Source organism: Magnolia sinica, chromosome 8, assembly GCF_029962835.1.
Source record: "Magnolia sinica isolate HGM2019 chromosome 8, MsV1, whole genome shotgun sequence".
Lineage (NCBI taxonomy): Eukaryota > Viridiplantae > Streptophyta > Magnoliopsida > Magnoliales > Magnoliaceae > Magnolia > Magnolia sinica.
In genome coordinates this window covers 4,696,027-4,721,605 of record NC_080580.1, presented here as the reverse complement: position 1 = coordinate 4,721,605, position 25,579 = coordinate 4,696,027, and the positions used below count along the sequence as shown (strand labels likewise).

At 40.6% G+C, this 25,579-nt stretch overlaps 1 protein-coding gene and 2 non-coding genes across 3 annotated transcripts; all 3 read right to left on the bottom strand.

Annotated features, from left to right (window-relative positions):
* Positions 1 to 2,055: 2,055 nt before the first annotated feature.
* Positions 2,056 to 4,564, bottom strand: LOC131252668 (tubulin beta-2 chain-like). The gene is made up of 3 exons (XM_058253331.1): positions 4,103 to 4,564; positions 3,631 to 3,900; positions 2,056 to 2,912 (listed from the first exon to the last, which is right to left on the bottom strand). The coding sequence occupies exons 1-3, from the start codon at positions 4,494 to 4,496 to the stop codon at positions 2,239 to 2,241; spliced, it is 1,338 nt and encodes a 445-aa protein (XP_058109314.1). The 5' UTR covers positions 4,497 to 4,564; the 3' UTR covers positions 2,056 to 2,238.
* Positions 4,565 to 16,878: 12,314 nt separating this feature from the next.
* Positions 16,879 to 16,966, bottom strand: LOC131254656 (small nucleolar RNA snoR27). The gene has a single exon (XR_009175778.1). It is a non-coding gene; the product is annotated as a small nucleolar RNA snoR27 (small nucleolar RNA).
* Positions 16,967 to 16,997: 31 nt separating this feature from the next.
* On the bottom strand, positions 16,998 to 17,087 carry LOC131254655 (small nucleolar RNA snoR26). The gene has a single exon (XR_009175777.1). It is a non-coding gene; the product is annotated as a small nucleolar RNA snoR26 (small nucleolar RNA).
* Positions 17,088 to 25,579: the final 8,492 nt, after the last annotated feature.

Below are 25,579 nucleotides of genomic sequence, written 5' to 3'. Positions count from 1 at the left end.
GTTGCTGTGACAATATGTCCAAAACAGCAGATTTCGAATGCTGCTTGATTTCATCACGGTGGTGTGAAGGGAAACAAATTGCAGGTGAAAGAGATTTTGTCCATGGTGTTTTGGGTATTGAGAAAGCTATTCCCAGGAATTCAATTTTTGTGTTTGGATGCTGAGAAAGCTTGTCACTTTTTTTATCCTTTTCAAAAATACGAATTCATTTCACAAAATTTTGTAAGGCAATCTTTAAATTGGGAATTATGAGGGCGGATTTTGGAAATTAGGTTTCTATAGGAATTCACTTTCCATCCTTCTCCAAATCCAAACACAAATGGAATCTATTTACCCAAGAGCTGAATCCCAGGACGCCAAACAACCCCTGAGAATTTCAGATTTTCTTGCTTCTTGGGTCTGTTTGGGAGCTTGGAAAGTATTTGGGTGGAAAATACTTGTGGGTGAAATGACATTTTTTTCCCTAATTGGAGATTGCTCTTTTGTGGAAAACATTTTTCAAGAGTATGTTTTCATTAAAAATTTAACTCCCCTACTATAGGGGAAAAATGTGAAAGAACAGAAATAGTCTACACTGTATGTACGCAGCAGGTACAACATCTGAGTCAGGTGGGCCCACCTCCATTCGTCGAGTGAGCCCCTCAATGTTCTACAGGGATTGCAGTATCACAGGAAGTCCTTGATGTTTGTGAGAAATCCACGTCTCTATTTTGCTAGATCACTTTAAGACATGAGCTCAAAAATGAGGTAGATCTAAAACTCAAGTGGTTGGCACAACAGGAAACAGTGAGTATTGAACGTGCACCATTGAAACATTTGTGGGGCCACAGAAGTTTTGAATCAGGCTAATAGTTTTGCTTTTTTAAGTTAGGAATGATCTTATGAACAAAATGGATGTCGTATAAACATTATTGTGGACCCTAGGGAGGTTTCAATGTTATGCATTTCCCTGCCCACATTTTCTCGTCTTGGATCTACCTCATTTTTGAGCTCTTATCCTAACATGATCCGGCAAAATTGATGGATGGACGAGATGAATTTCTCAAAACATCACGGTGTGCCCCACCTAGCTTCTTACTGCAGGAAACATCCACTTCCCTCGATGTTAAGTCTTGTGGCGAGATAACTTGCAAGTCAACAACCCATGTGGGCCACACTAGAATGGGGTGTCTATATTACGGTGAACATGGGGGTTTCATACGATGGACAGTGGAAATGGTGGATCCCACGAAGTTGTACCCTTTTTCTTAAACAAATATTGTAATAGATCACATATACCTATTTAGGATTCAAAGGGATGCGGCTGAAATCTTGGCTAACGGCCAGACTCACCCACAAATGTACCCTTTTCTCTCTTCAAACCTACTACAAAGATCGCAAAAATTTCTCCTTCCAGATCACATTATATATCTCTTGTTGGCCATGTTTCAAAAGCATGGATTGAGGAAAAAAAAAAAACCTCTTGCTTGGATAGCAAAGAAAATGGTAGATTTCCCGTTACACTTTTGGATTGAAATATATATATTTTGGGTAAAATGAGGAATTCCAAGCCTTAGGTGGGCCCAATTACCTCCAAATACACTCAAATAGAGGGTGCCAAACAACACATTAGTACTCTAATTGGATTTACATCTTTGATGGGCCACATCACATGGAACAATGGATCATAGGTTTGTGTGGGGCCACCATGTTATGTATCTTTCATCAAACCCATTGAGTGAAACTCACCAGGATGAAATGAAGATACAAAAATTCAGCCTGATATAAAGCTCAGGTGGGCCATACCATGTGAACTTATTATCAGTTTTGATTTTGAAAGCATTTTTACATTGTTCCCTTTCATGTGGCCCATATGATGCGTTTTATTAGGGCTTTTAATGCAAATAATGGTTATCACCTGTTGGACAGGATTTTACATGTGACATGGTAGGCCCCACAGAGCTTGGGTGTTTTACACACTGCATAAAACCAGTGATTAATACACGATTCTCATCATACAGTCTCCATCAATTGAATTCTTGGCACAAGAAATTAGTTCTATGAAAAATATCCAAATGAACATAAAACTGAAACTCATAATTGGATAATTTGTGTTTTCTTTTCTTTTTGCCTTGGATTCCACTATCCAAACATGTAAACTGAAAAGAAAGAACACCTACATCTCCCACGATGATATTCAGCCACCTCTGGCGACCGAGCAACTGGAAGTTGCAGTATCAGATGATTGCATGACAACCATCACATATCTTCTTCAACTTCCTCATCCTCATATTCTCCCTCCTCATCTGCCGTCGCATCCTGATACTGCTGATACTCTGAAACCAAATCATTCATGTTACTCTCTGCCTCTGTAAACTCCATCTCATCCATCCCCTCACCCGTGTACCAATGCAAGAACGCCTTCCTCCTGAACATGGCTGTGAATTGCTCGCTCACCCGTCCAAACATCTCCTGGATCGATGTCGAGTTCCCAATGAATGTCGACGCCATCTTCAGGCCCGTGGGCGGAATGTCACAGACTGTGGATTTAACATTGTTGGGGATCCATTCCACAAAGTAGGAGGAATTCTTGTTCTGCACATTAATCATCTGCTCATCAACTTCCTTTGTACTCATTTTGCCACGAAACACAGCCGATGCAGTAAGGTACCGTCCATGACGTGGATCAGCAGCACACATCATGTTCTTGGAGTCCCACATCTGTTGGGTCAGTTCAGGCACCGTCAGTTGCCGGTACTGCTGGGACCCATGGGATGTTAGAGGAGCAAAGCCCACCATGAAGAAATGCAGGCGGGGGAAGGGGATGAGGTTGACAGCAAGCTTTCGGAGGTCGGAGTTGAGCTGGCCTGGGAACCTGAGGCAGCAGGTCACTCCGGACATTGTGGCAGATATCAGATGGTTCAGATCCCCAACTGCAAAAACAGATGAAATTCAACACAGGACTCTCAAAATACCAAGCCGAGCTTGAACAAACAGGATGATTTTCGACCCGAAAAATCATATCAGAAGCATTTCAGGTCATTACAAGTCAGAGCCGAAATGTATCCAACATCAACTTGGGGCTTGGGGAGGATAAAATGGAAATACCAAATCCACCTAATGTGGTTCTAGTTTTCCTGATGGCCCAAACACATGGATGAACAGATGGTTATCTGTGATATCTTAAATACCCAATTGGCGATTTGTGTCTTACCCAATCATGGTTATCTGTGCTATCTTAAATATCCGATTGGCGATTTGGGTCTAACCCAATCATGGGTATCTGTGCTATCTTAAATACCCAATTGGCGATTTGGGTCTAACCCAATCACATGGATGAACAGATCATCCATATGCGTCCACCGCTCAAACACATGGACTACCCGGATGGTCATCTGTTCTGTCGCAAAATAACCAATCAGTTTGCGATTTGGGGCTTACTCAAACACAACCTAGTATGGATGAACAGATGGTTATCTGTTCTGCCTCACAAAACCAAACGTTTTGAGATTTGGGTCTCATGACTCTCATCCAAACGCATGGATGAACACAGATGGTTATCTGTTCTATCTCAAACACCCAAATCAGTTTGTGATTTGGGTCATGTCCAAACACACCCTAGAATGATTCAGACGTTAAAAGAGGATTTACAGCTGGGTGTAGTAAGCTTGAGAGTCCTGAAGCAGATGTCATAGAGAGCTTCATTATCAAGGACCATGCACTCATCGGCGTTCTCAACCAGCTGATGGACAGACAGCGTTGCGTTGTAAGGCTCAACGACTGTATCAGAGACTTTTGGAGAGGGGAAAACAGAGAAGGTGAGCATCATCCGATCAGGATATTCTTCCCTGATCTTCGATATCAAAAGCGTCCCCATGCCGGAGCCCGTCCCTCCACCTAAGGAATGACAGACCTGGAAACCTGCAAATCAAACAGAAGAAACAGTAAGACCTATGACTCATGATCTGGACCGCTCATCAGGTGGGCCACTGCATATATGTATGAAAAATGGGCGATTAAAAGGGAATAACCAATCTGTTCACATTCATTTAAATGTGTGGCCCACCTGATTTTCAGGCAAGAAAAATAGAGCCATCAAAAGAAAAAGGGAGGAAGAACAAACCCTGCAAGCAGTCGCAGTTTTCTGCCTCTTTCCGGACGACATCAAGGACCGAATCGATCAGCTCCGCACCCTCGGTGTAATGCCCTTTGGCCCAGTTGTTCCCAGCACCCGATTGGCCGAAGACGAAGTTATCAGGTCGGAAGATCTGACCATAGGGTCCTGATCGGATGCTGTCCATGGTTCCTGGCTCAAGATCCATCAGAACACCACGAGGAACATACCTCCCACAGCTTGCTTCGTTGTAATAGACGTTGATTCTCTCGAGTTGAATATCGGAATCCCCATGATATCTTCCGGTGGGATCGATGCCGTGCTCAGCACATACGACTTCCCAGAACTTGGCCCCGATCTGATTGCCGCATTGGCCACCTTGGATATGAAGAATTTCACGCATTTTCTTCGAAATCTGAAGAGGGTTGCTACGAAAATCACAGAGAGAGAGAGAGAGAGAGAGAGAGAGAGAGAGAGAGATGGGTACTTATAAGGAGAGAGGAAGGGAGCCAAACGGCTCCTCCTATTTTAAATTTGGGAGCGGGAAACCGTTTGTTTGAATTTGAGGGGGAGCCGCGTGGACGGCTGTGATTAACTGCGGTTTGAAACGTTTAGGAAAGCGACGGTGAGATAGAGATGGAGCTTTTCAAATTTGAAATTTCAACACGACAGCTGGGTGTGCGGAAGAAAATCTTTGATACTCTGGTAGAGTGTGATGAATGATATACGCATGCACTTAGAAATGCATACAATTAGTCAAATTAATCGTCCAAATTATGGTGACTACTATAGATGTTAAAATAACCAAAATGAAGTTTGTTTAATCGTCTAACAACCAGATTGATGGACATATATTGGACGGTTAAAATGAAAAAATCTAACGGTCCTGTTTCCACAAGCAAGTGTCCACGAATCAGAGGTTAATTTGGTTCCACCAATCTGATCTTGGGATTGTGACTTGTACATAGAGGGATGAACAATCTAGTCGGTTATTTTTGAGCTCATATGTGCCACGTGTAAATTTCTGAGTGTCTGAGTATCAGGTATCAAGCGTCATACGCAGCCTGAGTATCATATAACGGGAGTTTCTAGGACCGCACGTTTACGAACGCGGTTTGACTACCAACGCTGCCAGTGGCTAGTGGCAACTGGTCGGTGCTCTGTGGGCCCCACCATGATGTATGTGTCTCATCCACGCTGTCCATCCATTTTTTCAGAGATGATTTTATGATTTGATCTAAAAGATGAGGCAGATCGAAATCTCAACTGGACCACATCGCAGGAAAAGTTTTGTTTGAACGGTTACCATTAAAAACTTCTTGGGGGCCAAAAAAATGTTTTGGTTCAAGCTGATATTTGTTTTTTCCCTACATCCATGTCTTTATGAACTAATCAACAGGTTAGATGTCAAATAAACATTGCAGTGGGCTCTAGGATGTTTTTAATGACGGACATTCAATGCATTTGTTTCCTTTGGTGTGGTCCACCTGAGATATATATGCCTCATTTTTGCTATCAAGTAATAAAATAATACGAAAAGATGGATGGGTGGCGTGGATAAAAATAATATATCTTCGTGGGATCCACATACCAGTAGCCACCTGTCTCCTGATAGCGTCATTAGCCAAACTGTAACGCTTCGAAAATCGGCACCCGAGTACATAAACTCTAAGCCCAAGTTCTCAGGTGTTAACCTAATGAAAACGCACTTGTGACCTCGTTTAGATTCACATTTATTTCACACACGATCAATCGAAATAGCGTAATTCAATTTAGCGCATACAAAACAAGGTAGATATAACAAAAAACAGAAATATATGGCTAACAGTAAAATAAAATAAAAAAATACAATTCCAATAGTGGTGATCGCCCAAAATGGGAGTTATATAAGCTACAATGAACATATAATAAAATTAACATATGGAGCACATCGAGTCAGAACTCTAATATATACAAGCACAAGATTAAATAAGTGCATGGTATTCCAGTTTCGCTCGACACTCCTAAGATATTACGGCAAAAGTGCAAGCCGATCCAAGCCTACCTGCTAAAGAGCTTGATAGAATCTACATGAACAATAATGTCTGGTTGATGTTTTAAAACGTCGTCCCAAGTGGGAGTGAGTAGGTAACTCAGTGGTTCTATTAGTTCTAAGTTAAACATGTATCAACTCAATCAGCGTATGTAATGATAAACAATGCATCAAGCATTTTCTAATACTCTTGTTAAATGCGCATATGAAGATATGACATGATTCATATTCTTTCCAAACAACACTCCCTCCCAAGTGACTTTAACTATATTTCGCATATGCCAACACTTTCTTATCACACGACTCAAATGCTAAATCGTCGCATCCTATCTAATGCAATGCGATTGATGCGTATGTTAGCTGAGTAATTATTAAATTTCATTCATCCAACATAATGACAAAATTAGGATACCGACATCATATCACTAGTCCTTATCTGGATCACGTGGCTCGTTACTGCATGTAGCGACTCCTCACCAATGTCCCTTGATCCAAATTTAGGTGTCACCTGTTTATCTCACAAATCAACGATTATAAAGGTATGCCATGATACCTAAATGTATGAGGATCAACCCGACATGAGTCGTCACCCAAATACCGAGTATGATCACTCAGTTCCGAGATGCAGGCTTGTCATATAAAATCAAATCACCACAAAGGAAATGGTTCGTCATTTAATTCCATTCACGCCCAAGTCATTCGAATGATATTCTGGCACAGAAACATCGGCGGGGTAATTTGATGGGGGCCATTCGAATAATGATCTATCACCTTCATTAGTGCTCACGGATCACTATGGGGAGGCTCGTCACCCCAACATAGGCCGAAAGCTTGGACACGATGTCTTATACCACTATATCTGGCTCATGAGTCTTAGTGGGATCGTATCGCAGTAACGGTTATGAATGGATTCATCCAATAGCAATAGAGTATCTTAGATTCATTTTGTTCTTGTTATACACTGTGAACATACACGATCAGTCGACTAGTGGACTAATTTGATTTATCTAAGAGAACCCCGGCGCAACCGGCATTAGGTGCAAGCATCCTATGTAGTCCAACTACTATCAGTAATCCATGTTCATCCCGAATCAATCGAACGAGCTTAGTGTGGCCAGCCTAACTCGGGTCACCCCTTGGTTTGGGCGATTTACGGACTGACCCAACATTGTAAGCAACCTAAGTATTACTATAAATTTAACAATTCGTCATGCCGTCAATATATATTCAACGACACAACCACATAGGCATTTTATCAAACATGAGAGCATACGTAGAATGCTCATATATCACCTTGCCGTTTTATCAAACATGTGGGCCTCTATGAAATAATACATTCACTAGAGCATTTAATCAAACATGTAAGCATCAACAAATCAACACATCCAATCAAGCATTCAACCAAACATGTGAGCATCATTGGAATAACGCATTTAATCACATGGGCATTTTATCAAATATGTAAGCATCCATAAACAACCAATGGCACATATTGCAATCAAACTCAAAAGATAGACATGCTAACTATTTACAAAGCATTCACTATAACATATCATTAAATGAGACCCTCAAGGGTCAATAAATGGAAACATATACATAATGGTCCGCACCTTAAGAGGAGATTTCTAATCTTTGAGCTTCTAGGGTTGGAATTTTGGAGAAAATCACTAATTCCTAATGTAAAGCAAGGATGCATCGTTAATCACAAGTAAAGTAGGTATAAGTTGTGAAATTGAAGGGTTGAATGCAAGTCTTACTTTCAGTTGCAAGTGGTGGTGGATTTGGCAAATGATTCGATAAGTTAAAGGGTTTGATCGATACGATGTTAACACCCACGCACCAAGATTCTCCCCTCCCTGTCACACTCACTCTCTTCCTCCTTATCTCTTCTTTTCTTTCTCTCTTCCTTTTTCTCTTTCTCTCATAAGGCATGAAAATTCGTATGGGAGCAAAGGAGGCCCTCAAATGCCTTATTTATACCATCAGATCTGGTTCATATGGCTCTAATGACCCGTTATTCCTTATATTAACCCTTGAGGGGATTCTTTCTAACATTTGGGGCCCACTATAGGGTGTAGAGGTTTATATACACCGTATGATAGTTAGCCATAATGATGATATACATGTGAATATGATCATCCCACCATTTGGATGCGCTAATCGACGGATATGATTAGAAGTCTATTTAACGGTAATCGATGGTCGATTAGAGTTGCGGCTATACGGATATTTTTAGTCGGTACCTCGACTTTGGATACGATCTAACGGTCGGAAAGCCACAACTTCGTGAAAGAGTGAGAGGTTTATTTCACTTAAGTTTCAAGTTTCAGCTATGGGTATTTGCGCATTTCAAGAGCTCGGTCTCTGACCCAAGTTATGCAGTTCTAGGTACTATATTGATTCGCCACCCGTGATGGACGTCAAGCCCACTCAAAATAACATTATTCTATAGTTTTAGAACTAGTGGCCCACTAACGAGCGGTCTAGAGTTTTTTCGGATAATCAATGCATTTCTTGAATGAATTAGGTATCAAGATTTCTTGTGTGCAATGATTAAGGTTTGAATTAGCTAAGTTCATAGTGTGGCCTATTCACAATTAACGGAAACGACGATTCATTCATAATCACCCTAAACCATCGGTTCGTATGCTAGTCGAGTAACTGAGTCAATTTAGCTCATTAATTAAAATTTGACCCATAATCGTCTCGGCTTTCGGTAGATCTTTAATTTAGTTGTGGTCGTCTTATTAATCAGTGGTAAGTCCGTTACATTTGGGCCTTATGTGAACAAATCACGATGCTAAACTTGATGCTTAAGTGATTTGACAGATTCATTGGCTTCCTATGGTTGATTAATTGGATTTGTGCAGTTCTTTACAGGTACCACCCACGTATAGGCTCACCAAGTGCGTCAAAGGTCAATAAGTGACAATGTAGGTTAATTATAATGAAAATTTTCAAAGGTTTTTAGAAATCCAAAATGTCAAATATCGGGAACGTTAAACAAACCTTATCCCCTACATATGGACCGATTCCGGTTCCGATTTTCTTGAAACCGTTAGGAATAGTTCGGTTCTAGTTTCACCCCATAACCAGACCGAACTGACCCATGTGCACCCCTACAAACATACAAAGTTATGTGGACCCCACCATGTTGTATATATAAAATCTGCTCCATTCATCAGGCAATAATAACTATTTTCACAATACATATGAAAACAAGAAAACCACAATCTTATAATGGCCAAATGAATGGGGACTATAAATTGTGCTTGAAACATCTAAGTTCACACGATGTGACCCACCTGAGTTTTCTATAAGGCTAATTTTTTATTTCCCTCAATACTTGTAAGCCACACTGATGAACGGGTTTGATGAAAGATACACAACATGTTAGTAAAAAAATTTTTTTAAAAAAAACCCTAAGGGGTCATTTGAATGCATGTAATGTTTTTAGTTGTAAACACATTGGTCTACATGATATTTTGATTGGCTTTTAAGTGGTAATTTATTTACAGGTAAATAAATTATGCCTTTGACTAACCTATAAAGTGCTTAAATGAATAAAGTAGGTTTTATACCAGAGATCTTTGGCAATGAACTTTCCAAAATTAGCAAATCACATAATAAAGACTTGATTTTTTCTAAAGGTTCCAAGAGAACATTAAAGCATGCACACACTAAATGCATTGAATGTCTTCCACCCATCATAGTGGGCTCCAAATGCACTATAGAAGTTTTTAATGGTGGACGTCCCATCTTTCCATTGTGTGGTTCATTTAATTTTAGGGCTACATAGAGCATCAAGGGAAGTACATGATGGATAGATTAGAGGTACTATATACATTCTGATGGGCCTCACATATCATGAGCATATATTAACCATTATGTTTTAATATGTATAATGCCTTTTTAGTTGTAGAGACTTTACTTGTAATTTAAAACCCATGTTTTAGATTACAACTAAAAACTGTAATCTATTTAGGGCGTGTTTGGCCGGGTGGATTGGAAGGGATTGAATGGTATTAGGGTGGATGGCATTGATTTCAAGGTAATGATGGTGTTGTTAGTGGATTGTCTTAAGATCCATGGGAATGCTATACCCCGGGATTACTATATCAAGTCTGTTTGGCACGCCTGGCCAATCCAGGGATTAAACCTTCCCATCCCTTCCAAACCCTCGAACCAAACACGTCCTAGGCAAATTTGAATGGATTAGGGTGGATTGGATGGGATTTAAAGGTAGTGATGGTGTTGTCAGTGGATTGTCTTAAGATCCATGGGATTGCTATATCCCGGGATCAGATCACCCAGTTTGTTTGGCACGCCCAGCCAATCCCGGGATTTAACTTCCAATCCCTTCCAATCTGCCCGGCCAAACAGGCCCTTACTGTCTTTACAGGTGAATACATGTATCCAAACAGGCCCTGTAATTAATTCCTTTACAACCTAAGGACTTCACAGGCATCCAAAGGACAACTAAGGATGGCATCCAATTCCCACAGTTTCTTGTAGTGGCGCAACTCTGTTGTCTATGTAGCTTCTTTTTAGGTTTTTGGGCTGAGTATCAGGTTACACAGAATGGATTTCACAAAGACAACATGGTGGTGGGATCACAGAGTTCGGGTGCTTTGCGCTGCGTAGAACAGGTGTTGTAGAGAAATCCGGTCCGAGTTTCTACACATGAGGAAGGTGGGAAGTTAATTTATTTTACTCCGGTCCGAGACCGACCAAACCATGGATCCGGTTACGCTTCATCACATGAGCATGGGAAAGGTGGACATTTATTGGACGGTTCGAAATGAGAATTATCCATTGGATAGAAAAAGAAAATGTCTAAAGGTCACAGGTTTTGAGAAGGAGACAGATTTTTCCTCAATTCGCTCAGTTTAATTTATGTTAATATGTGTGTTGCATTTACAATTTCAGAGTGCCTTTTTTTTTTTTTACACACCTCACACACTCACGCTAGTGAAATTTCACCACCTATCGATGCTCGAACCCTTGACCGGGTGTTGAAACTCCTGAGAGTCTACTACCAGCAAGAGTAAGGATCCAGAGTGCCTGTATACAATTTCAAAGTGCCTGTATATAAAGCACAATCTTCGCCAGAGTATTAACTACCCAAATATTACTTAAAAACTGCGTCTCCCAGGGGTAGGCTATGGATGGCATACTTGGAGACCGGTTACTGTAAAACGTTATCTACTGCAAAATGTGTGGGGGCCCACCCTAATGTTGAGTGACATCATATCGGTCCAAGTGCGCCCTTTCATTTTCTCCCTCGTCCAAAAAATCAGGCTGATCTAAAAATAAGGTGGGGCGTACCAGCTAAAATCATGCCTAAAAACTCCATGGAGTGGCCACGTATGAGCTTCAGAATCACAGAGTTTATTGCAGCGGGTAGACTTCAAGGGCACATCTAATCTCAGTTGATGCAGCTAGCCAAACAGGCTCCCATGGCGGATTAGATGGGATTACGAATGCAATCCCATCTAATCCCAGTTAATGCAACTGGCCAAACAGGCCCTAAACAGATTGGATGTTGGCTGGCAATGACCTGTTCCCGACCTTTAAAAATATAAAATTTCTGCACATACAGTTCAGGTGTCTCTATTTATTTTCAAGAACGCACACGTGCTAACATGAATCTTCAGACATACCACACGTGTCACCATTAATCTACAAGCATCCCACACCACGTGTTAATATGCACATATATCGATATATACGGACAAGGATGGGGTACAACCCCCACTAGGACCTAGAGTTGGGCATGTCTGGCCCGATCTGGTGGATCTGACCTGATTCAACCAGATCCGACCCTATTTAAACTGAACCGACGGCCTAGATCGGTGCAGCTCGAGTAGGGTCAGTCTGATCCAACCGTTCATCGAATCGAGTTCAGTTCAATGTCAATCTGGACCGATCCGATCCGTGATCCAATCCGATCAGGTCATATAGTATGAAGTTAAAATAGATTGAGAAATAAAGGGCCGAGGTATGGCTTCTACCACTCATTTTTCTCATGTGCAAACATTTCCCCTCTCATTCTCTTTCTACCACTCATCTACTCCCTCTAATAAAACAATGGCCGAGATGACAGTACTGGCGCCTCCATCATCGGGAGGAATTAAAGACAAGAAGCAAGCCCAGATGGATGTGTTGAAGGTAGTGACTATCCTTTTAATTGTGGTTTCAGCCGTTGGGATTGGAGATATCTCTGTTGGGGTTGGGTTTTATGCAGACCCAAACTAGGAGTTTCTCTTGAAAGTCTATGCCATGGTGATTCTCACCAACTTTGAATTAGGGATGAGACTGTTTTTTATCTCTATGGACCTGTGGTACTTGTATAGGTGCCTATATCGATTGCTATAGCCAAGAATCTAGTGTGGGTAGTTGTTGCATTGGTCTACATTTCAAAATAGATCCGATTCGATCAATACTTCTACTTTTTCCGATGGTATGGCCCACGAGCTTTGGATATGCATAAATTTTGGGTTCCAACCCCTAAAATGATCTGGAAAAACGAATGGGCGGTGTGGATCAACTACATGCATTCACGGTGGGCCCACATGCATTCATACTATATCACACCAACTATACAGCCTTGTGTTGCCTGGATAAACTTCAAATTAGTTTCTTGTATTAGGTGCAAGCTATGACAAGTGACAAGTTGAGTAGCCTGCAAGACTCCCTATTGAAGTGACGTCACCAGGTTTTGTAGGACCCACCATGATGTATGTGTTGTATCCACACCGTCCATCAATTTGTAGAGATCATTTTAGGACATGAGACAGAATGAGTCAGATCCAGATTTGGAGTGGACCCCACCACAGAAAACAGTGGGAAGAGTGACTCCTACCGTTGAAACCTTCCTAAGGTCCACTATGATGTTTATCTGACATCCAACGTGTTCACCAGTTAAGACAGACATGAAAGAAGGGAAAACACAAATTTCAGTTTGATCAAAAGCTTTTGTGGGCCTTAGAAAATTTTAATGATAGGCGTCACTCTCTCCATTTGGGCTTTAGATCTGACTCATTCTTTGGCTCCTACCCTAAATTGATATCTCCAAATGAATGGACAGTGCAGATGCAACACATATATCATGATGGGTCCCACAAAACTTGGTCACGTCACTTCAATAGGGAGTCTAGCTACTCAACCTGTCGGTAGCTAATCTGCGTCCCACACACAAGCTACACAAGTGACAGGCTATTGTAGATACGTGTCATGCGAAGATGAGCGCGTACGCGCCTCGAGCTCTAAGTTGTACGAACGGTTCAAATGAGAAGTTACATGGCCCCCATCATAACGTTTATTTTCCATCTAATCTGTTAATAATGTTAAAAAAACATGGATGAAGTGGAAAAACAAATTTCATATTGATCTGAAACTTATGTGATCTGAAAAAGGTTTCAATGGTAAACGATCAATGCCCCACTATTTTTTGCAGTGTGGTCCAACTGATATTTAGATCTGTCTTATTTTTCAGCTCAAGCCTTAAGACAAACTCACCAAATGGATGGACGGTTTGGATATAACACATACCTCATAGTTTGACCCAAAGAACTTGCTGACGTCAATACACCACCACCAACCAATCCGCTTCCGGTTTGTATCACCCACCTCTCTTCTGATCCGATCCGATTCGGTTTTCTTGACCAAGTTAGACTCAGTTCGGATCAGGCTAGCAGTGCATCGGATCAGATCAAGTCAGATGTCCTGGACTCGGTCCCGAATCGAATAAGTTCGGGTTAGGCCATGTAGAATGCAGACCGAGTCAAGTTGGACCCAATCCAATCCAACTCAGTCCAATGTCCATCTTTACCTGGACATAGCTTGAGCACAATGGTCCTATCAGTGGCTCTGTGGGGCCCACAGTGATGTACATGTTTTTATCCACACTGTCCATGTATTTTGACTGATGGGCATGAGCCCTAAATGGAAGCAGATCGAAAGCTCATGCGGACCACACCGCAGGAAGCGGTGGGGATCTAAATCCTAACATTGAAAACTTCCTAGGGCCCACATAGACCTGGATGAAGGGAAATCATAAATATTAGCTTCATCCAAAACTTTAATATGTTCAATCCCCACTGCTTCCTGTGGCGTGGTCTACTCCAGCCTTCCGATCTGCATGCTTTTTAGGCTGATGCCATAAAAAGATCTGTAAAAATGGATGGACAACGTGGATTAAACATATACATAACGGTGGCATGAAATGCTTATATCCAACCAACTACACCAGCTACTTTATCATTCAACCAGCAATCACTTCTCATCATGTTCGTTTGGCAGCCTGTGTCCAGAAAATTGGACAAAAGAGCCTTACAACATGCCAAAATCAACCTCGACTTGTATTAGGCGGGCCACACATTGTATCTTCTGCTATACAAGCGGCAATTCATTGTTTATTATGTTGTGGCCGACCTAATTACTGGACTTGTTGGTTTTGAATTAGGAGCCTCTTTTTACATGGCAATTAACAGGATTGTCAAGGGGAACCCAAGGGCAGTGTACAGTCAAAGGTGGGCAAGATAAAGAATCATGAATCCGAGTAATATTTAAGAGGGATGAGTAACCAAAGGTAACAGACACCATTCAGATACGCAGTGACCCTTTGTATTAATGTATAGAAACTGTTATTCCGTTCTCTACTTAAGAAGATTATGAAATGGAATTTTTTTAAGACACAAACAGGCGGGCAAATGAGGTGACGTGAAGAGTATCAGAGGTACAAGAACCGAGTTAGGAATCCACGAGACAGTCGTAAAAGATGACAAGGACTACAAAATGTAATATTGATTGTGGTGGGGGGCACCAATTTTCATTCTTTAGTACAGAAAAGTACTTCATTTCAACAAAGCTTTAAAAATAAAAAATAAAAAAAATACCCATCAGCGGCTTTCATTCAAAACTAATCTTAAACGATCTGCATCAGTGTAACAATTCCTTCCAATTGCCCCACGCCCATGATTTGGTGTACCGTTGATCAGAAAGACCCCATCACACGAGCGAACCGATATCAACACTGGCATCTAGTGTTGAAATTCCCAAGAATCCAAGACCTTTGCCAATTTTCGGATGGCAGCCTCCTGCATTTCACGCCTTCTTTACCGTTCGTTTGATGGTCACAAGTTGAAATATAGGGGGCAGTAAACATGCAACCGATGTCGCTTCAGGAATGCTAGTCACAGCCTCATGTTCACAAGGACCAAGCAAGAGCACACACTGACCGGCCATATCATACATGGGTACAACCTACCTGATAAATCGCAACATGGCCCATTTTTGGAATCCAGCCTGTTACATGTACAGCCATGCAGCTAGAGACTGAAGTGTGACTGACACAGATGCAAATAGACTGGTTAAACTTCATAAGCATGCAGCTGACATCGACCTCCTCTTCCAACAGAAAACAGGCCAATAAAAGCCAAGGCAAAATACGTCAATATACTAGTACCAAAACCCTAAAAAATAGGCTCTCCCTTCTTCCACCCTACCCACAAAATATAATAAAAGGCTCCTACATGGAAGGAAATGCAGACCACAAACATCCATGCCTTCTACACAAGCAACATTGGGAGGGTCCTTGTTAAATAAATACTCAGTTTCAGAATGGAAAACAAAACGAAAGCGATTGAAAAAGTGGTGGCATGAGACATAGTGGGGTCATGATAAGTGCTTTTGCAAAAAGCATTGTTTCTTCAATTTTCGTTTGCATAAATGCCACATTCTACACAGAATCCATCAATATATGTACTGAAGTCATTTGTCTGACCCCACACCCAGAGCATCGTTCATTTTTTTTCCATCTATTTTCCCATTTTCATTTCAACACTATGGATTTATGGTCAGAGAAGCGCTATACCATATGTTTCCCAATTCCTGTTGGTGTATCAAGATTCCAAGGGGGAAAAAACGATAATATAGCAGCAGTAAAGTTTTGATTCTAGGGGATTAGTCATGAACATTATTAATGCCGTTAGAGAGTTGTTTGTAAATTGGACTTGCATTAGTCCTTGAGTTCCAAGTCATGCAGCATTCATAATCTGTAGTTGAATTAATCTCATGTTGCTCGTCAGATCAGAAGTGGCTATTCAGATATCCAATAAGAGTGAAGCACATAGGTAGAAGTGTGTTTAGAAGTATATGAATTGCATGTATAGGGATGAGCAGAGAAACACCAGTTTGTTCTTCTTTTATTGTTCTATTATTACTTAGTGTGGCATGTGCAACACACGAGAGTTAGGGAAAGATAAAATCAGCACTGGAGAGAGAACACCCTGCAACTTTACTTCAACGTCTCATCATGTCCTTCAAGGTTGTCCATTAAGGAAAACTAATTGCAGGGGCAAAAATGTCAAGCCCTAGTGGAGTTATATATAGTAGAGATTTTCTTGTTTGTCTTGTAGCTGCACTCCAATCTTTAAAGGCGTGAGCATTGAATTTGAAGATCCTTGTGTTGATATGTGAATGCATCAACGTCACAGATCAGGCCTTACAGAAGTGGCAGTCATCTAATTTTCTTTGTTGGCAAATGACTCAGCCATTAGGAAACACATTCTGTTTTCCTTTGTTGGCCAATAATTATGCCATATGCAAATGAGTCAAAAGGGTAGCATACAAGAAGGAAAAAAAAATAACAAATATTGTTAATCACAAATCCCCTTTCCCATTATGGGAATGAAGCTTTAATCGACAAAAGATGAAAAAACTACAGAAAAGAAAAATGCTGAAATTGCATTCAGGGCCTCAGTAGGTTAAGTCATCTTCAATCCTTTTGGGACTTACAGATAGATAACGCAGATTTACTATAACATCATTGACCCAGAAACAGTAAGCCTATTGAGAACCAAAATAAATAGGCATCTCAGTCTATATTCCCCATGAGTTTCTTCACTGGTAATCGAAGTGCAAGGATAACAATAGGAAGTTGTACATCATAGATGCTTCATCCAAGCTCGTATTCAAATTTTGTGAAAAGAAAGAAATAAAAAACAGATGAAACTGAAAATGTTAAAAACCTATAATGTCCATTTGAAGAACTGAATATTGAGCGGATGGATGATAAATTGGGTTGTAAACCAGAAGTAATCAGCCAAAAAAAGAAAAGAAAAGGGCCAAGTTAAAAGAAAATTTAGAAACATATGGTATCAATAGGACTATAATGTACACCATATTCTTCTTGATGCTTGAACATGAAGAATCACTAAATCATTACCTCAGGAAACAAAACATCAGAATAAATCAAAACGAGGCACTAAGGTCAACACATGAGCTAGGGACTGTGTCACTGTAATCATCATTATCCCAGCAATTCAGGGATGGGAATTTCTAAAAGACAATAGAGGAAAAGCATATAAGAATGAATTTATGTAAGGGTTTTCTCAATGTCATCAAAATTTCAAGAGAATTGAGTATTGGTCCTACAAACTGTTCAGAGTCAGCATTATTTCCTGATTTACAATTAGCGGAGCGTTTGGATCTAAACTTAATATAAGCTACTTATGCCTTAAGTAGCTTATCTTGATTTCTACTTATAAAACTGAGGTGATTCGGTAACTTTAAATAAAAAAGCTACTTATAATTTATCATAAACCAAACTTATCTCAAATAAGTTACTTATCTACTGCTGTAAGTAGAAAAAGTAACTTATTTGCTGGTATCCAAATGGGCCCCAAGTGATGTTCCAATGATTAGTTTATAAGCAAATTCCTTGCACAGTCTTTGTTGGCAACAACAAAGAGTTTGCAATAAGATTCCAATCGGTTTATTTTGCAATCGTGCGTTCATCGATATGTATTTGTCCTGTACAGACAACAGTTCACAATAATAATAAAACTCAATTGTATCAGGTTCTACCTCAAGTACATCAGGTGCAAATGTATCTCTATGTAGAACAACATGAAAAAAGATGTGCACGGTTCCACATTCCAAAAGACCTCCAAAAACAAATTAGAATTCCATCTCCCTTCAAATGAGAATGCAAATTGCAAATTACAAATTGCAACTCTGAGAAAAACTTTGATGCTCTGACAAAATGACCATATTCGTGCATTCTGCAATAATAGACGTAACATACTCTCATCTTCATCTAAGCCTAATCAAAACTAATTGTGGTCAGCTACACATCCTGTTCCACTACTCTCTTATCAGGGACCATATCCACAGTTAAACCATAGGCCATCAACTCTTTTCTTACTAACTCCGCCCACATCCTTTTGGACCTTCCCTTGCCCATTTAGAATCTTCAACTTGCACCCACTCTATCCATTGTGCATGGCCAAACCATTTTAAGTCTTACTTTCACTCATCTTATCACCAGTTGATGCTATTCCTAAATTCCTGCAAATGCATTCAATTGGTAATTATATCCTTCTCTTGATACTCCTCCACATTTTAGCCAAGCTCATCTCTTATTAACATGTTCCTTGACAGCCCAAAACAGGAAAATTAAACCAAACAGTTATTGAAGTCGACTCAATGGTTATCCAATACGAACAGGAAATATAGGATATTTCAATGTGCTAACTTCTCCATTTTGTGTGGATCCCAAACAGACTCCGAATACTTGTTGCTCCGCAGGGAAAACCAAGATGATTAGAAGGCTTAGCTTTTTCAACACATCTAATACACAAAATCCTGGATGGTTGGTCAACAGTTGCCACCCCAATCATAATAGATCAATGACAATTAAGAAACACCCAATCTTACAAATATCACATCAAAACAGACAAAATGGAGCAATACAAAGAAAATAAAAATGACATGAAAAGGAAAATAAAGCCACCAAAATCTATGAATATAATCCAACTTAATAAACCATTGTGGTGCTAAGTACATATTATGTCCTAATCGAGGTGAAGGCATGTAATTTGTTGAACTTCTACATGGTAAGGTGGTTGTTAGGAGCATTGGATACATTGGAAATGAAAGCCTGATGCAAGATATGAATTTAAATATGATATGCAAGATTTCAAGCTTAGATCACACCAATTCAGAAACAATCACACAAATTCCACATCCCACATGAAAATCCAAACATTCAATTAAGTGGGAATTTATGCGGGTCCAGGCCTACACACGTTAGGCTGGATCAATGAAAATTATGAACCAAACAATACTCAAAGGGAAATAGAAATCAACCACACATGCATAAGAATCAGTCCCTAATCCAAAGGATTCCCCAATCTGAATTCAAGGAACCCTAAGGTAAGAAAATTGACAAATAACTTACGAAAAACGTAATCTAGGACTAGGATTCATGAAAAAACCGCTATAAGAGGATAAAAACCTGAGCCAAAAGACGATCCTGCGTATGAACAGTAGGCCTGGGCGCTCGCATGTGCGCAGGTACCCGGCCGCACATGCAAGGGGGCGTCGTTTGCGAAAAAAGTTCTCCTTGGCCCTGGTCAGCCAGGGGGATGTCCAAAACCCCGAAGTTTCGGGTTGATCCGAGCTATGGCTTATGCGTGATGCTCCGTCAAAGTTTCAGCCCTCCTGCGGGCCGAAATCTGAAAACCTGCGGTAATGAAGAAAGTTGATGCAACAAAGGACGAATTCGAAGTACAGATGGTAGTGGAAGATTAAAAAAAGAGATGATGGAGGATGGGGGTGAATCGGGATCGATGTGGCTTCGCACCACGGTAGTTAGCCCTTGGCAAAGGGAGAGCTTCGCACCCACTTTTGAATTTTTCCACAACTCACGAAGAAAGCAGAAAAATAAAGCAGAAATTTTTATTAAACTTGAATGAATCCAAGGAACTACAAGGGGTGCCTATTTATAGGGAAAACCCTATACCCCAAAAACTCGCACCATGTGCGCAACCTATTACTTGGCGATGAAGTAAACTAAAATAAAAACCAAACAAAGAAATCTAAAGCATTCACGATGTTTTAAATAATAACAATAAACAAAACCTAAAATATGAAATCAATCCGACAAGTGGGCCATGATCATGAGATCCCGTGATGGGCTTTTCTTGACTATCGAGCCCACTTTTTTGAACCAAAACTTGTCTTCTAGCTAGGAGGCCCTCCCTGGACATCGTCATCGAGCCAAATCGATGGTGGGGTCCTCCTGCGTACATACGTGGGTAGGGGTGGAAGTGTGCGAGCGTGCGGATGCACGATGTCCTCATCAACTCTTCCCGGCTGCGAAGATTTCGCCACTGATGAAATAAAACTCCTAAACCGCTCTAGGATGTCAGGATCAAGTCTCTGAAGCTCCTCCTCAGTGAGCCATGTGCTGTCTGAAGCTGGGCGTGACTTCCATTTAACTAGGTATTTCTGAAACCCACCATCCGACGTGAAAATTATCTCATGGTCCAGGATATCCTCTATTTCCGCTCTAGGTGTGTGAAGACTAGGTATGGGAGGTAGAGGCTGAAATGAAAGGTCGGAAAGAGGCCATAGATCAAAGGGTAAGTCTGGGGAATCAGGATCGGTGGGCGAAGGGCCAGACAAAGTATTAGTGGGTCCCTGAAAAGCAAATAAATCCTCCACATTGAATGTGGAACTAATTCCCATGGAAAGTGGAAGATCTACCTCATAAGCATTCAGACCGTTTCGCTTTATAATTTTGAAGGGCCCAGTGCTACGCGCGTGTAACTTACGAACGGCCCCTGGAAGGTACCGCTCGGGCCTGATGCAGACCATCACAGTCCCCAATATTGAACTCTTTGAAATGTCTATGTTGGTCTGCAGAAAATTTGTAATGTTCATTACTAGTAGTGATCTTTCGTCTGATTTCTTGATGCAATGAATGTATGTGATGCGCAAAAGACTCTACAGACTTTGATGGCCTATGGGACAATGATATGGGGATAAGATCAATAGGCTTCCTAGGCTTGTAACCAGTAACGACTTCAAAAGAACTTAAACCTGTGGACCTATTGACAGAACTATTGTATGCAAACTCGGCTATGAGTAGTACAGCGTCCCATGTCCTGGTATGCTCCCCCACTAAACATCAAAGTAAACTCCCTAGGCTCCTATTAACCACCTCAGTCTGGCCATCGGTTTAAGGGTGGTAGGCAGAAGAAAATTGAAGCCTAGTATTCATCATGTGCCATAGTATCTTCCAAAAGTAACTCATGAATCTCACGTCATGGTCAGACACTATGGTTTTGGTAGCCCATGCAGTTTGACAACCTCACTCAAGAACAGCTTGGCAACATGAGATGCGTCGGAGGTCTTAGAACAAGTAATGAAGTGGGCCATTTTAGAGAAACGGTCCACGACAATAAATATGGAGTCATGCTTTCGAATAGTCTTGGGAAGTCCAAGCACGAAGTTCATACTAATGTCCTGCCAAGGGATGAATGGGACTGGCAAAGGTGTATATAATCTTGTATTATGTTTCCTTTGCTTTGCTAGTTGATAAGTACGACATTGCCCTATAATTTTGATACCAAATTATAGGGATGAATGTGTGATTGTTTCCTCTACTTTGCCAGTTGATGAGGCCATCATGAACACGCACGCCCGCACACCACCACCCCTACACACGTACGTACGCAGAAGGACCCCACCATCAATCTGGCTCGATGACGACGTCCAGGGAGGGCCTCCTACCTAGAAGACAAGTTTTGGTTCAAAAAGTGGGCCCGATAGTCAAGAAAAGCCCATCATGGGATCTCATGATCGTGGCCCACTCGTCGGATTGATTTCATATTTTAAGTTTTGCTTATTGTTATTATTTAAAACATCGTCAATGCTTTAGATTTTTTTTGGTTTGGTTTTTATTTTAGTTTACTTCATCGCCAAATAATAGGTTGCGCACATGGTGCGAGTTTTTGGGGTATAGGGTTTTCCCTATAAATAGGCACCCCTTGTAATTCTTTGGATTCATTCAAGTTTAATAAAAATTCCTGCTTTATTTTTCTGATCTCTTCGTGAGTTGTAGAAGAATTCAAAAGTGGGTGCAAAGCCTTCCCTTTGCGAAGGGCTAACTACCATGGTGCGAAGCCACATCGATCCCGATTCACCCCCATCCTCCATCATCACTTCTTTTTATCTTCCACTACCATCTGTACTTCGAATTCGTCCTTTGTTGCATTTGCTTTCTTCATTACAGTAGGTTTTCAGATTTCGTCGCGCAAGAGGGCTGAAACTTCGGCAGAGCACCACACACAAGCCATAGCTCGGATTGACCCAAAACTTCAGGGTTTTAGAGCATCCCCCTGGCCGACCAAAAACTTCGGAGAGCTTTTCCGCAAATGACGCCCCCTCGCACGTGCAACCGAGTACCTACGCACGTGCGAGCGCTTAGGCCCGTTGTCCATATGCGGGATCGTCTTTTGGCTCAGGTTTTTATCCTCTCATAGCTATTTTTCATGAATCCTAGTCCTAAATTACGTTGTTCCTAAGTCTTTGGATTAGGGACTGATTCTTATGCATGTGTGGTTGATTTCTATTTCCCTTTAAGTATTGTTTAGTTCATAATTTTCATTGATCCAGCCTAACGCGTGTAGGCTTGGACCAGCATAGATTCCCCTTTAATTGAATGTTCGGATTTTCATGTGGGATGTGGAATTTGTGTGATTGTTTCTGAATTGGTGTGATCTAAGACTGAAATCTTGCATATCATATTTAAATTAAATTTATGTCCTACATCAAATTTGGTATCAGAGCTTAGGGTTCTTATAGGGGAATGCGTTACAAGTTTAGGGTTTAGTTGTTTATGTCCATTACGCATCAATTCTCATCAGGGTGTCCCAAAACGGTTACGTATCGGCCGAGTCCCGTTTTTCTACACGTAACGGCCATTACGGGCCCGTTACGGGCGTAACGGCCGTTACTGACCCGTAACAGCTGTTACGGGCCTTGGAAGAAAAAAAATTTAATTAAAAAAACCTTACCTTTTTCCTTTCTTTTCCTCTTCTTCTTCTCTTTCTTCTTCTTCCCCTTCTCGGCCTGCTGCGGCTGCGGCTGCGGCCTCCTCCTCCTCCTCCTCCTCTCTCTCTCTCTCTCTCTCTGTGTTCTTTCCCTCTTTTTTCTTCTCTTCTTTCCCTCTTTTTTCTTTTTGGTTTCCCTCTCCTTTTTTCTTTTTTTTTTGCAGGCGTAAGCTACTGTAGGTACGTGTCACGCTGAGACGAGCACTGACACTCCTCGAGCTTCGAGTTGTACGAACGGTTCAAAGGAGATCAAAGTTTTATGGGCTCCACAGTGATGTATTTATTATATCTACACTGTTCATCTATTTTTAAATATTATTTTAGAGCATTACCTAAAAAATGAATCGTATCCAAAGATTGCCTGGACCACACCAAAAAAAGCAGCGGAGATGATGATTTTCACCATTAAACAATTCGTAGGCCCATCGTAACATTTATTTTCCATCCAATCTATTCATAAGGTCAAAAAGACCTGAATGAAGAGGAAAAACAAATTTCATATTGATCTAAAAGTTCTGTGATCCCAATAAAGTTTTCAATGGTAGACGTTCAATCCGCCACTGCTTTTTGCAGTGTGGTCCACTTGATAATTAGATCTGTATTATTTTTTCATGCCAAGCCTTAAGACGATCTCGTCAAATGAATGAACGGTTTAGATATAACACTTCATCATGGGTGGGGCTCAAAAAACTTTGACATGTGTGCTACACTTCACAATCCGAGTGCCGCCTAATTTGGGGCCTTAAAAAATTGTACGAAAGACATATATTAACTTAAAATTTACCAATTAAATTATAAACTGCAATTGCTAACTCACAATGCCAAAACCAAATTATTTGAATAGTTTTAATTTATTTTTTAAAATAGGACCTTTTGATTTTTTTCATGATTCACTATCCAATAAATGTCCACTAATACATAAGTGGGATAATGACAATAAATTGCATGAATTTGAGGCTAATTTGGGGCATAGATTGGTCCTCCAAGTCAGCCCGAAATTGGCAACGCCATCTACCTGAATTTAATTTCATTTTTTTAAAGAACTACTGGGAGAAAGATATTAAATTGTTAAGTATATAACTTAGATATTTAGAAAGTTAAATATATACATTTTGTAGTCAAATTCAGGTTACCTGGTTCAAAAATTAATCAGACAGTCCGATACAGCTTCTCACCAAAGAGTGGACCGTTACACCACCATAAACATGTTCCAATTTATAAATGAATGCATATTTGGAATGCTTAGAATATTCCGAATTTAATATATATTTTTTTATATTTTTTTGGCAAAAAAAAAAATTTACGCCGTTACGGACCGTTACGCCCCCGTATCGCCGTTACGACCCATATCCGTATTGGTTTTGGATGTCACCGTTACGCCAACCAATACCGATACGGGACACCTTGATTCTCATCATATATGGCTGTTTAGAGGTCCATAAACCCTGACATAAGCTGCTGAAATTTTCTGTTATCCCCTTATTTGAATTATTTTAGATATTAACTTGGCTTTCTATTTCTAGGTTTAGAAACTTTCCTTTTCTGTTTTTAGAAACTAATTCTTTTCCTTCTTTTTTAAAAACTAGTTTACTTTCCTTTTTCTTTTTAGAAACTAACTTACTTTCTATTCTTAGAAACTTTCCTTTTTTCTTTTTTTTAGAAACTATGTTGTTTTTTTTAGAAACTTTCCTAATTTATTTTTTTTATAGAAACTTACCTAATTTGTGTTTTTAAAAACTTTCCTAATTTGTTTTTAGAAACTTTCCTAATTTGTTTTTAGAAAATAGGTTGCTTTTTTAGAAACTTTCCTTTTTCGTTTTTAGAAACTAAGTTGTTTCTTATAAAAAAAATAAAAAAAAAATAAAAACTTTCTTATTTTGACAACTCTATAGCTGAATTTTAGTAACGGTGTATAGTCTCCTTCATATAGAGTCTCGTAGGGTCATTTAGTTTTTAAACACATATAGTTGCCTTAGCAAGTCCTTAGGTTGAGCAACACAGTAAATGCCCACACCTACGGGTCATGGCTTCGGTTTGCACCCCACACTAAACATGGAACAACTGCAAGAAACAGTGGCCAAGTTAACCCAGCAGGTTGAGTCCTTGAATAAGCATTGGGGACAACGTATAGATAAACGCCTCGAAGAAATAGAGGCCTCCTTCAGGGCAAACCCCACCACTGGGGAGGATGTCCAATCTCAAGCAGTTGGTCAGGAGGTTAGACCAAGGAATGGAGACGGCTACGGAGTTGGTCATGGCCGCGTACCTGTGCACCCACCCCGTGAGGGACATCATGATCAATATGACCCAGATGCACAACTCCTCAAGGGAATTGGGGTAGATGCCCCTACATTTGATGGCCACTTGGACCCTAAAGCCTTTCTAGATTGGCTGGCGGATATGGACCACTATTTTGAGTGGTACGATATGTCGATGCTCGACGAGTCCAATTTGCCAAGATGAAGCTTGTGGGTCAAGCAAAGAGGTTTTGGGCGACGGTTGAGCAAAAGACAGAAAGAGCGAGAGAACTCCCAATAGTCCATTGGG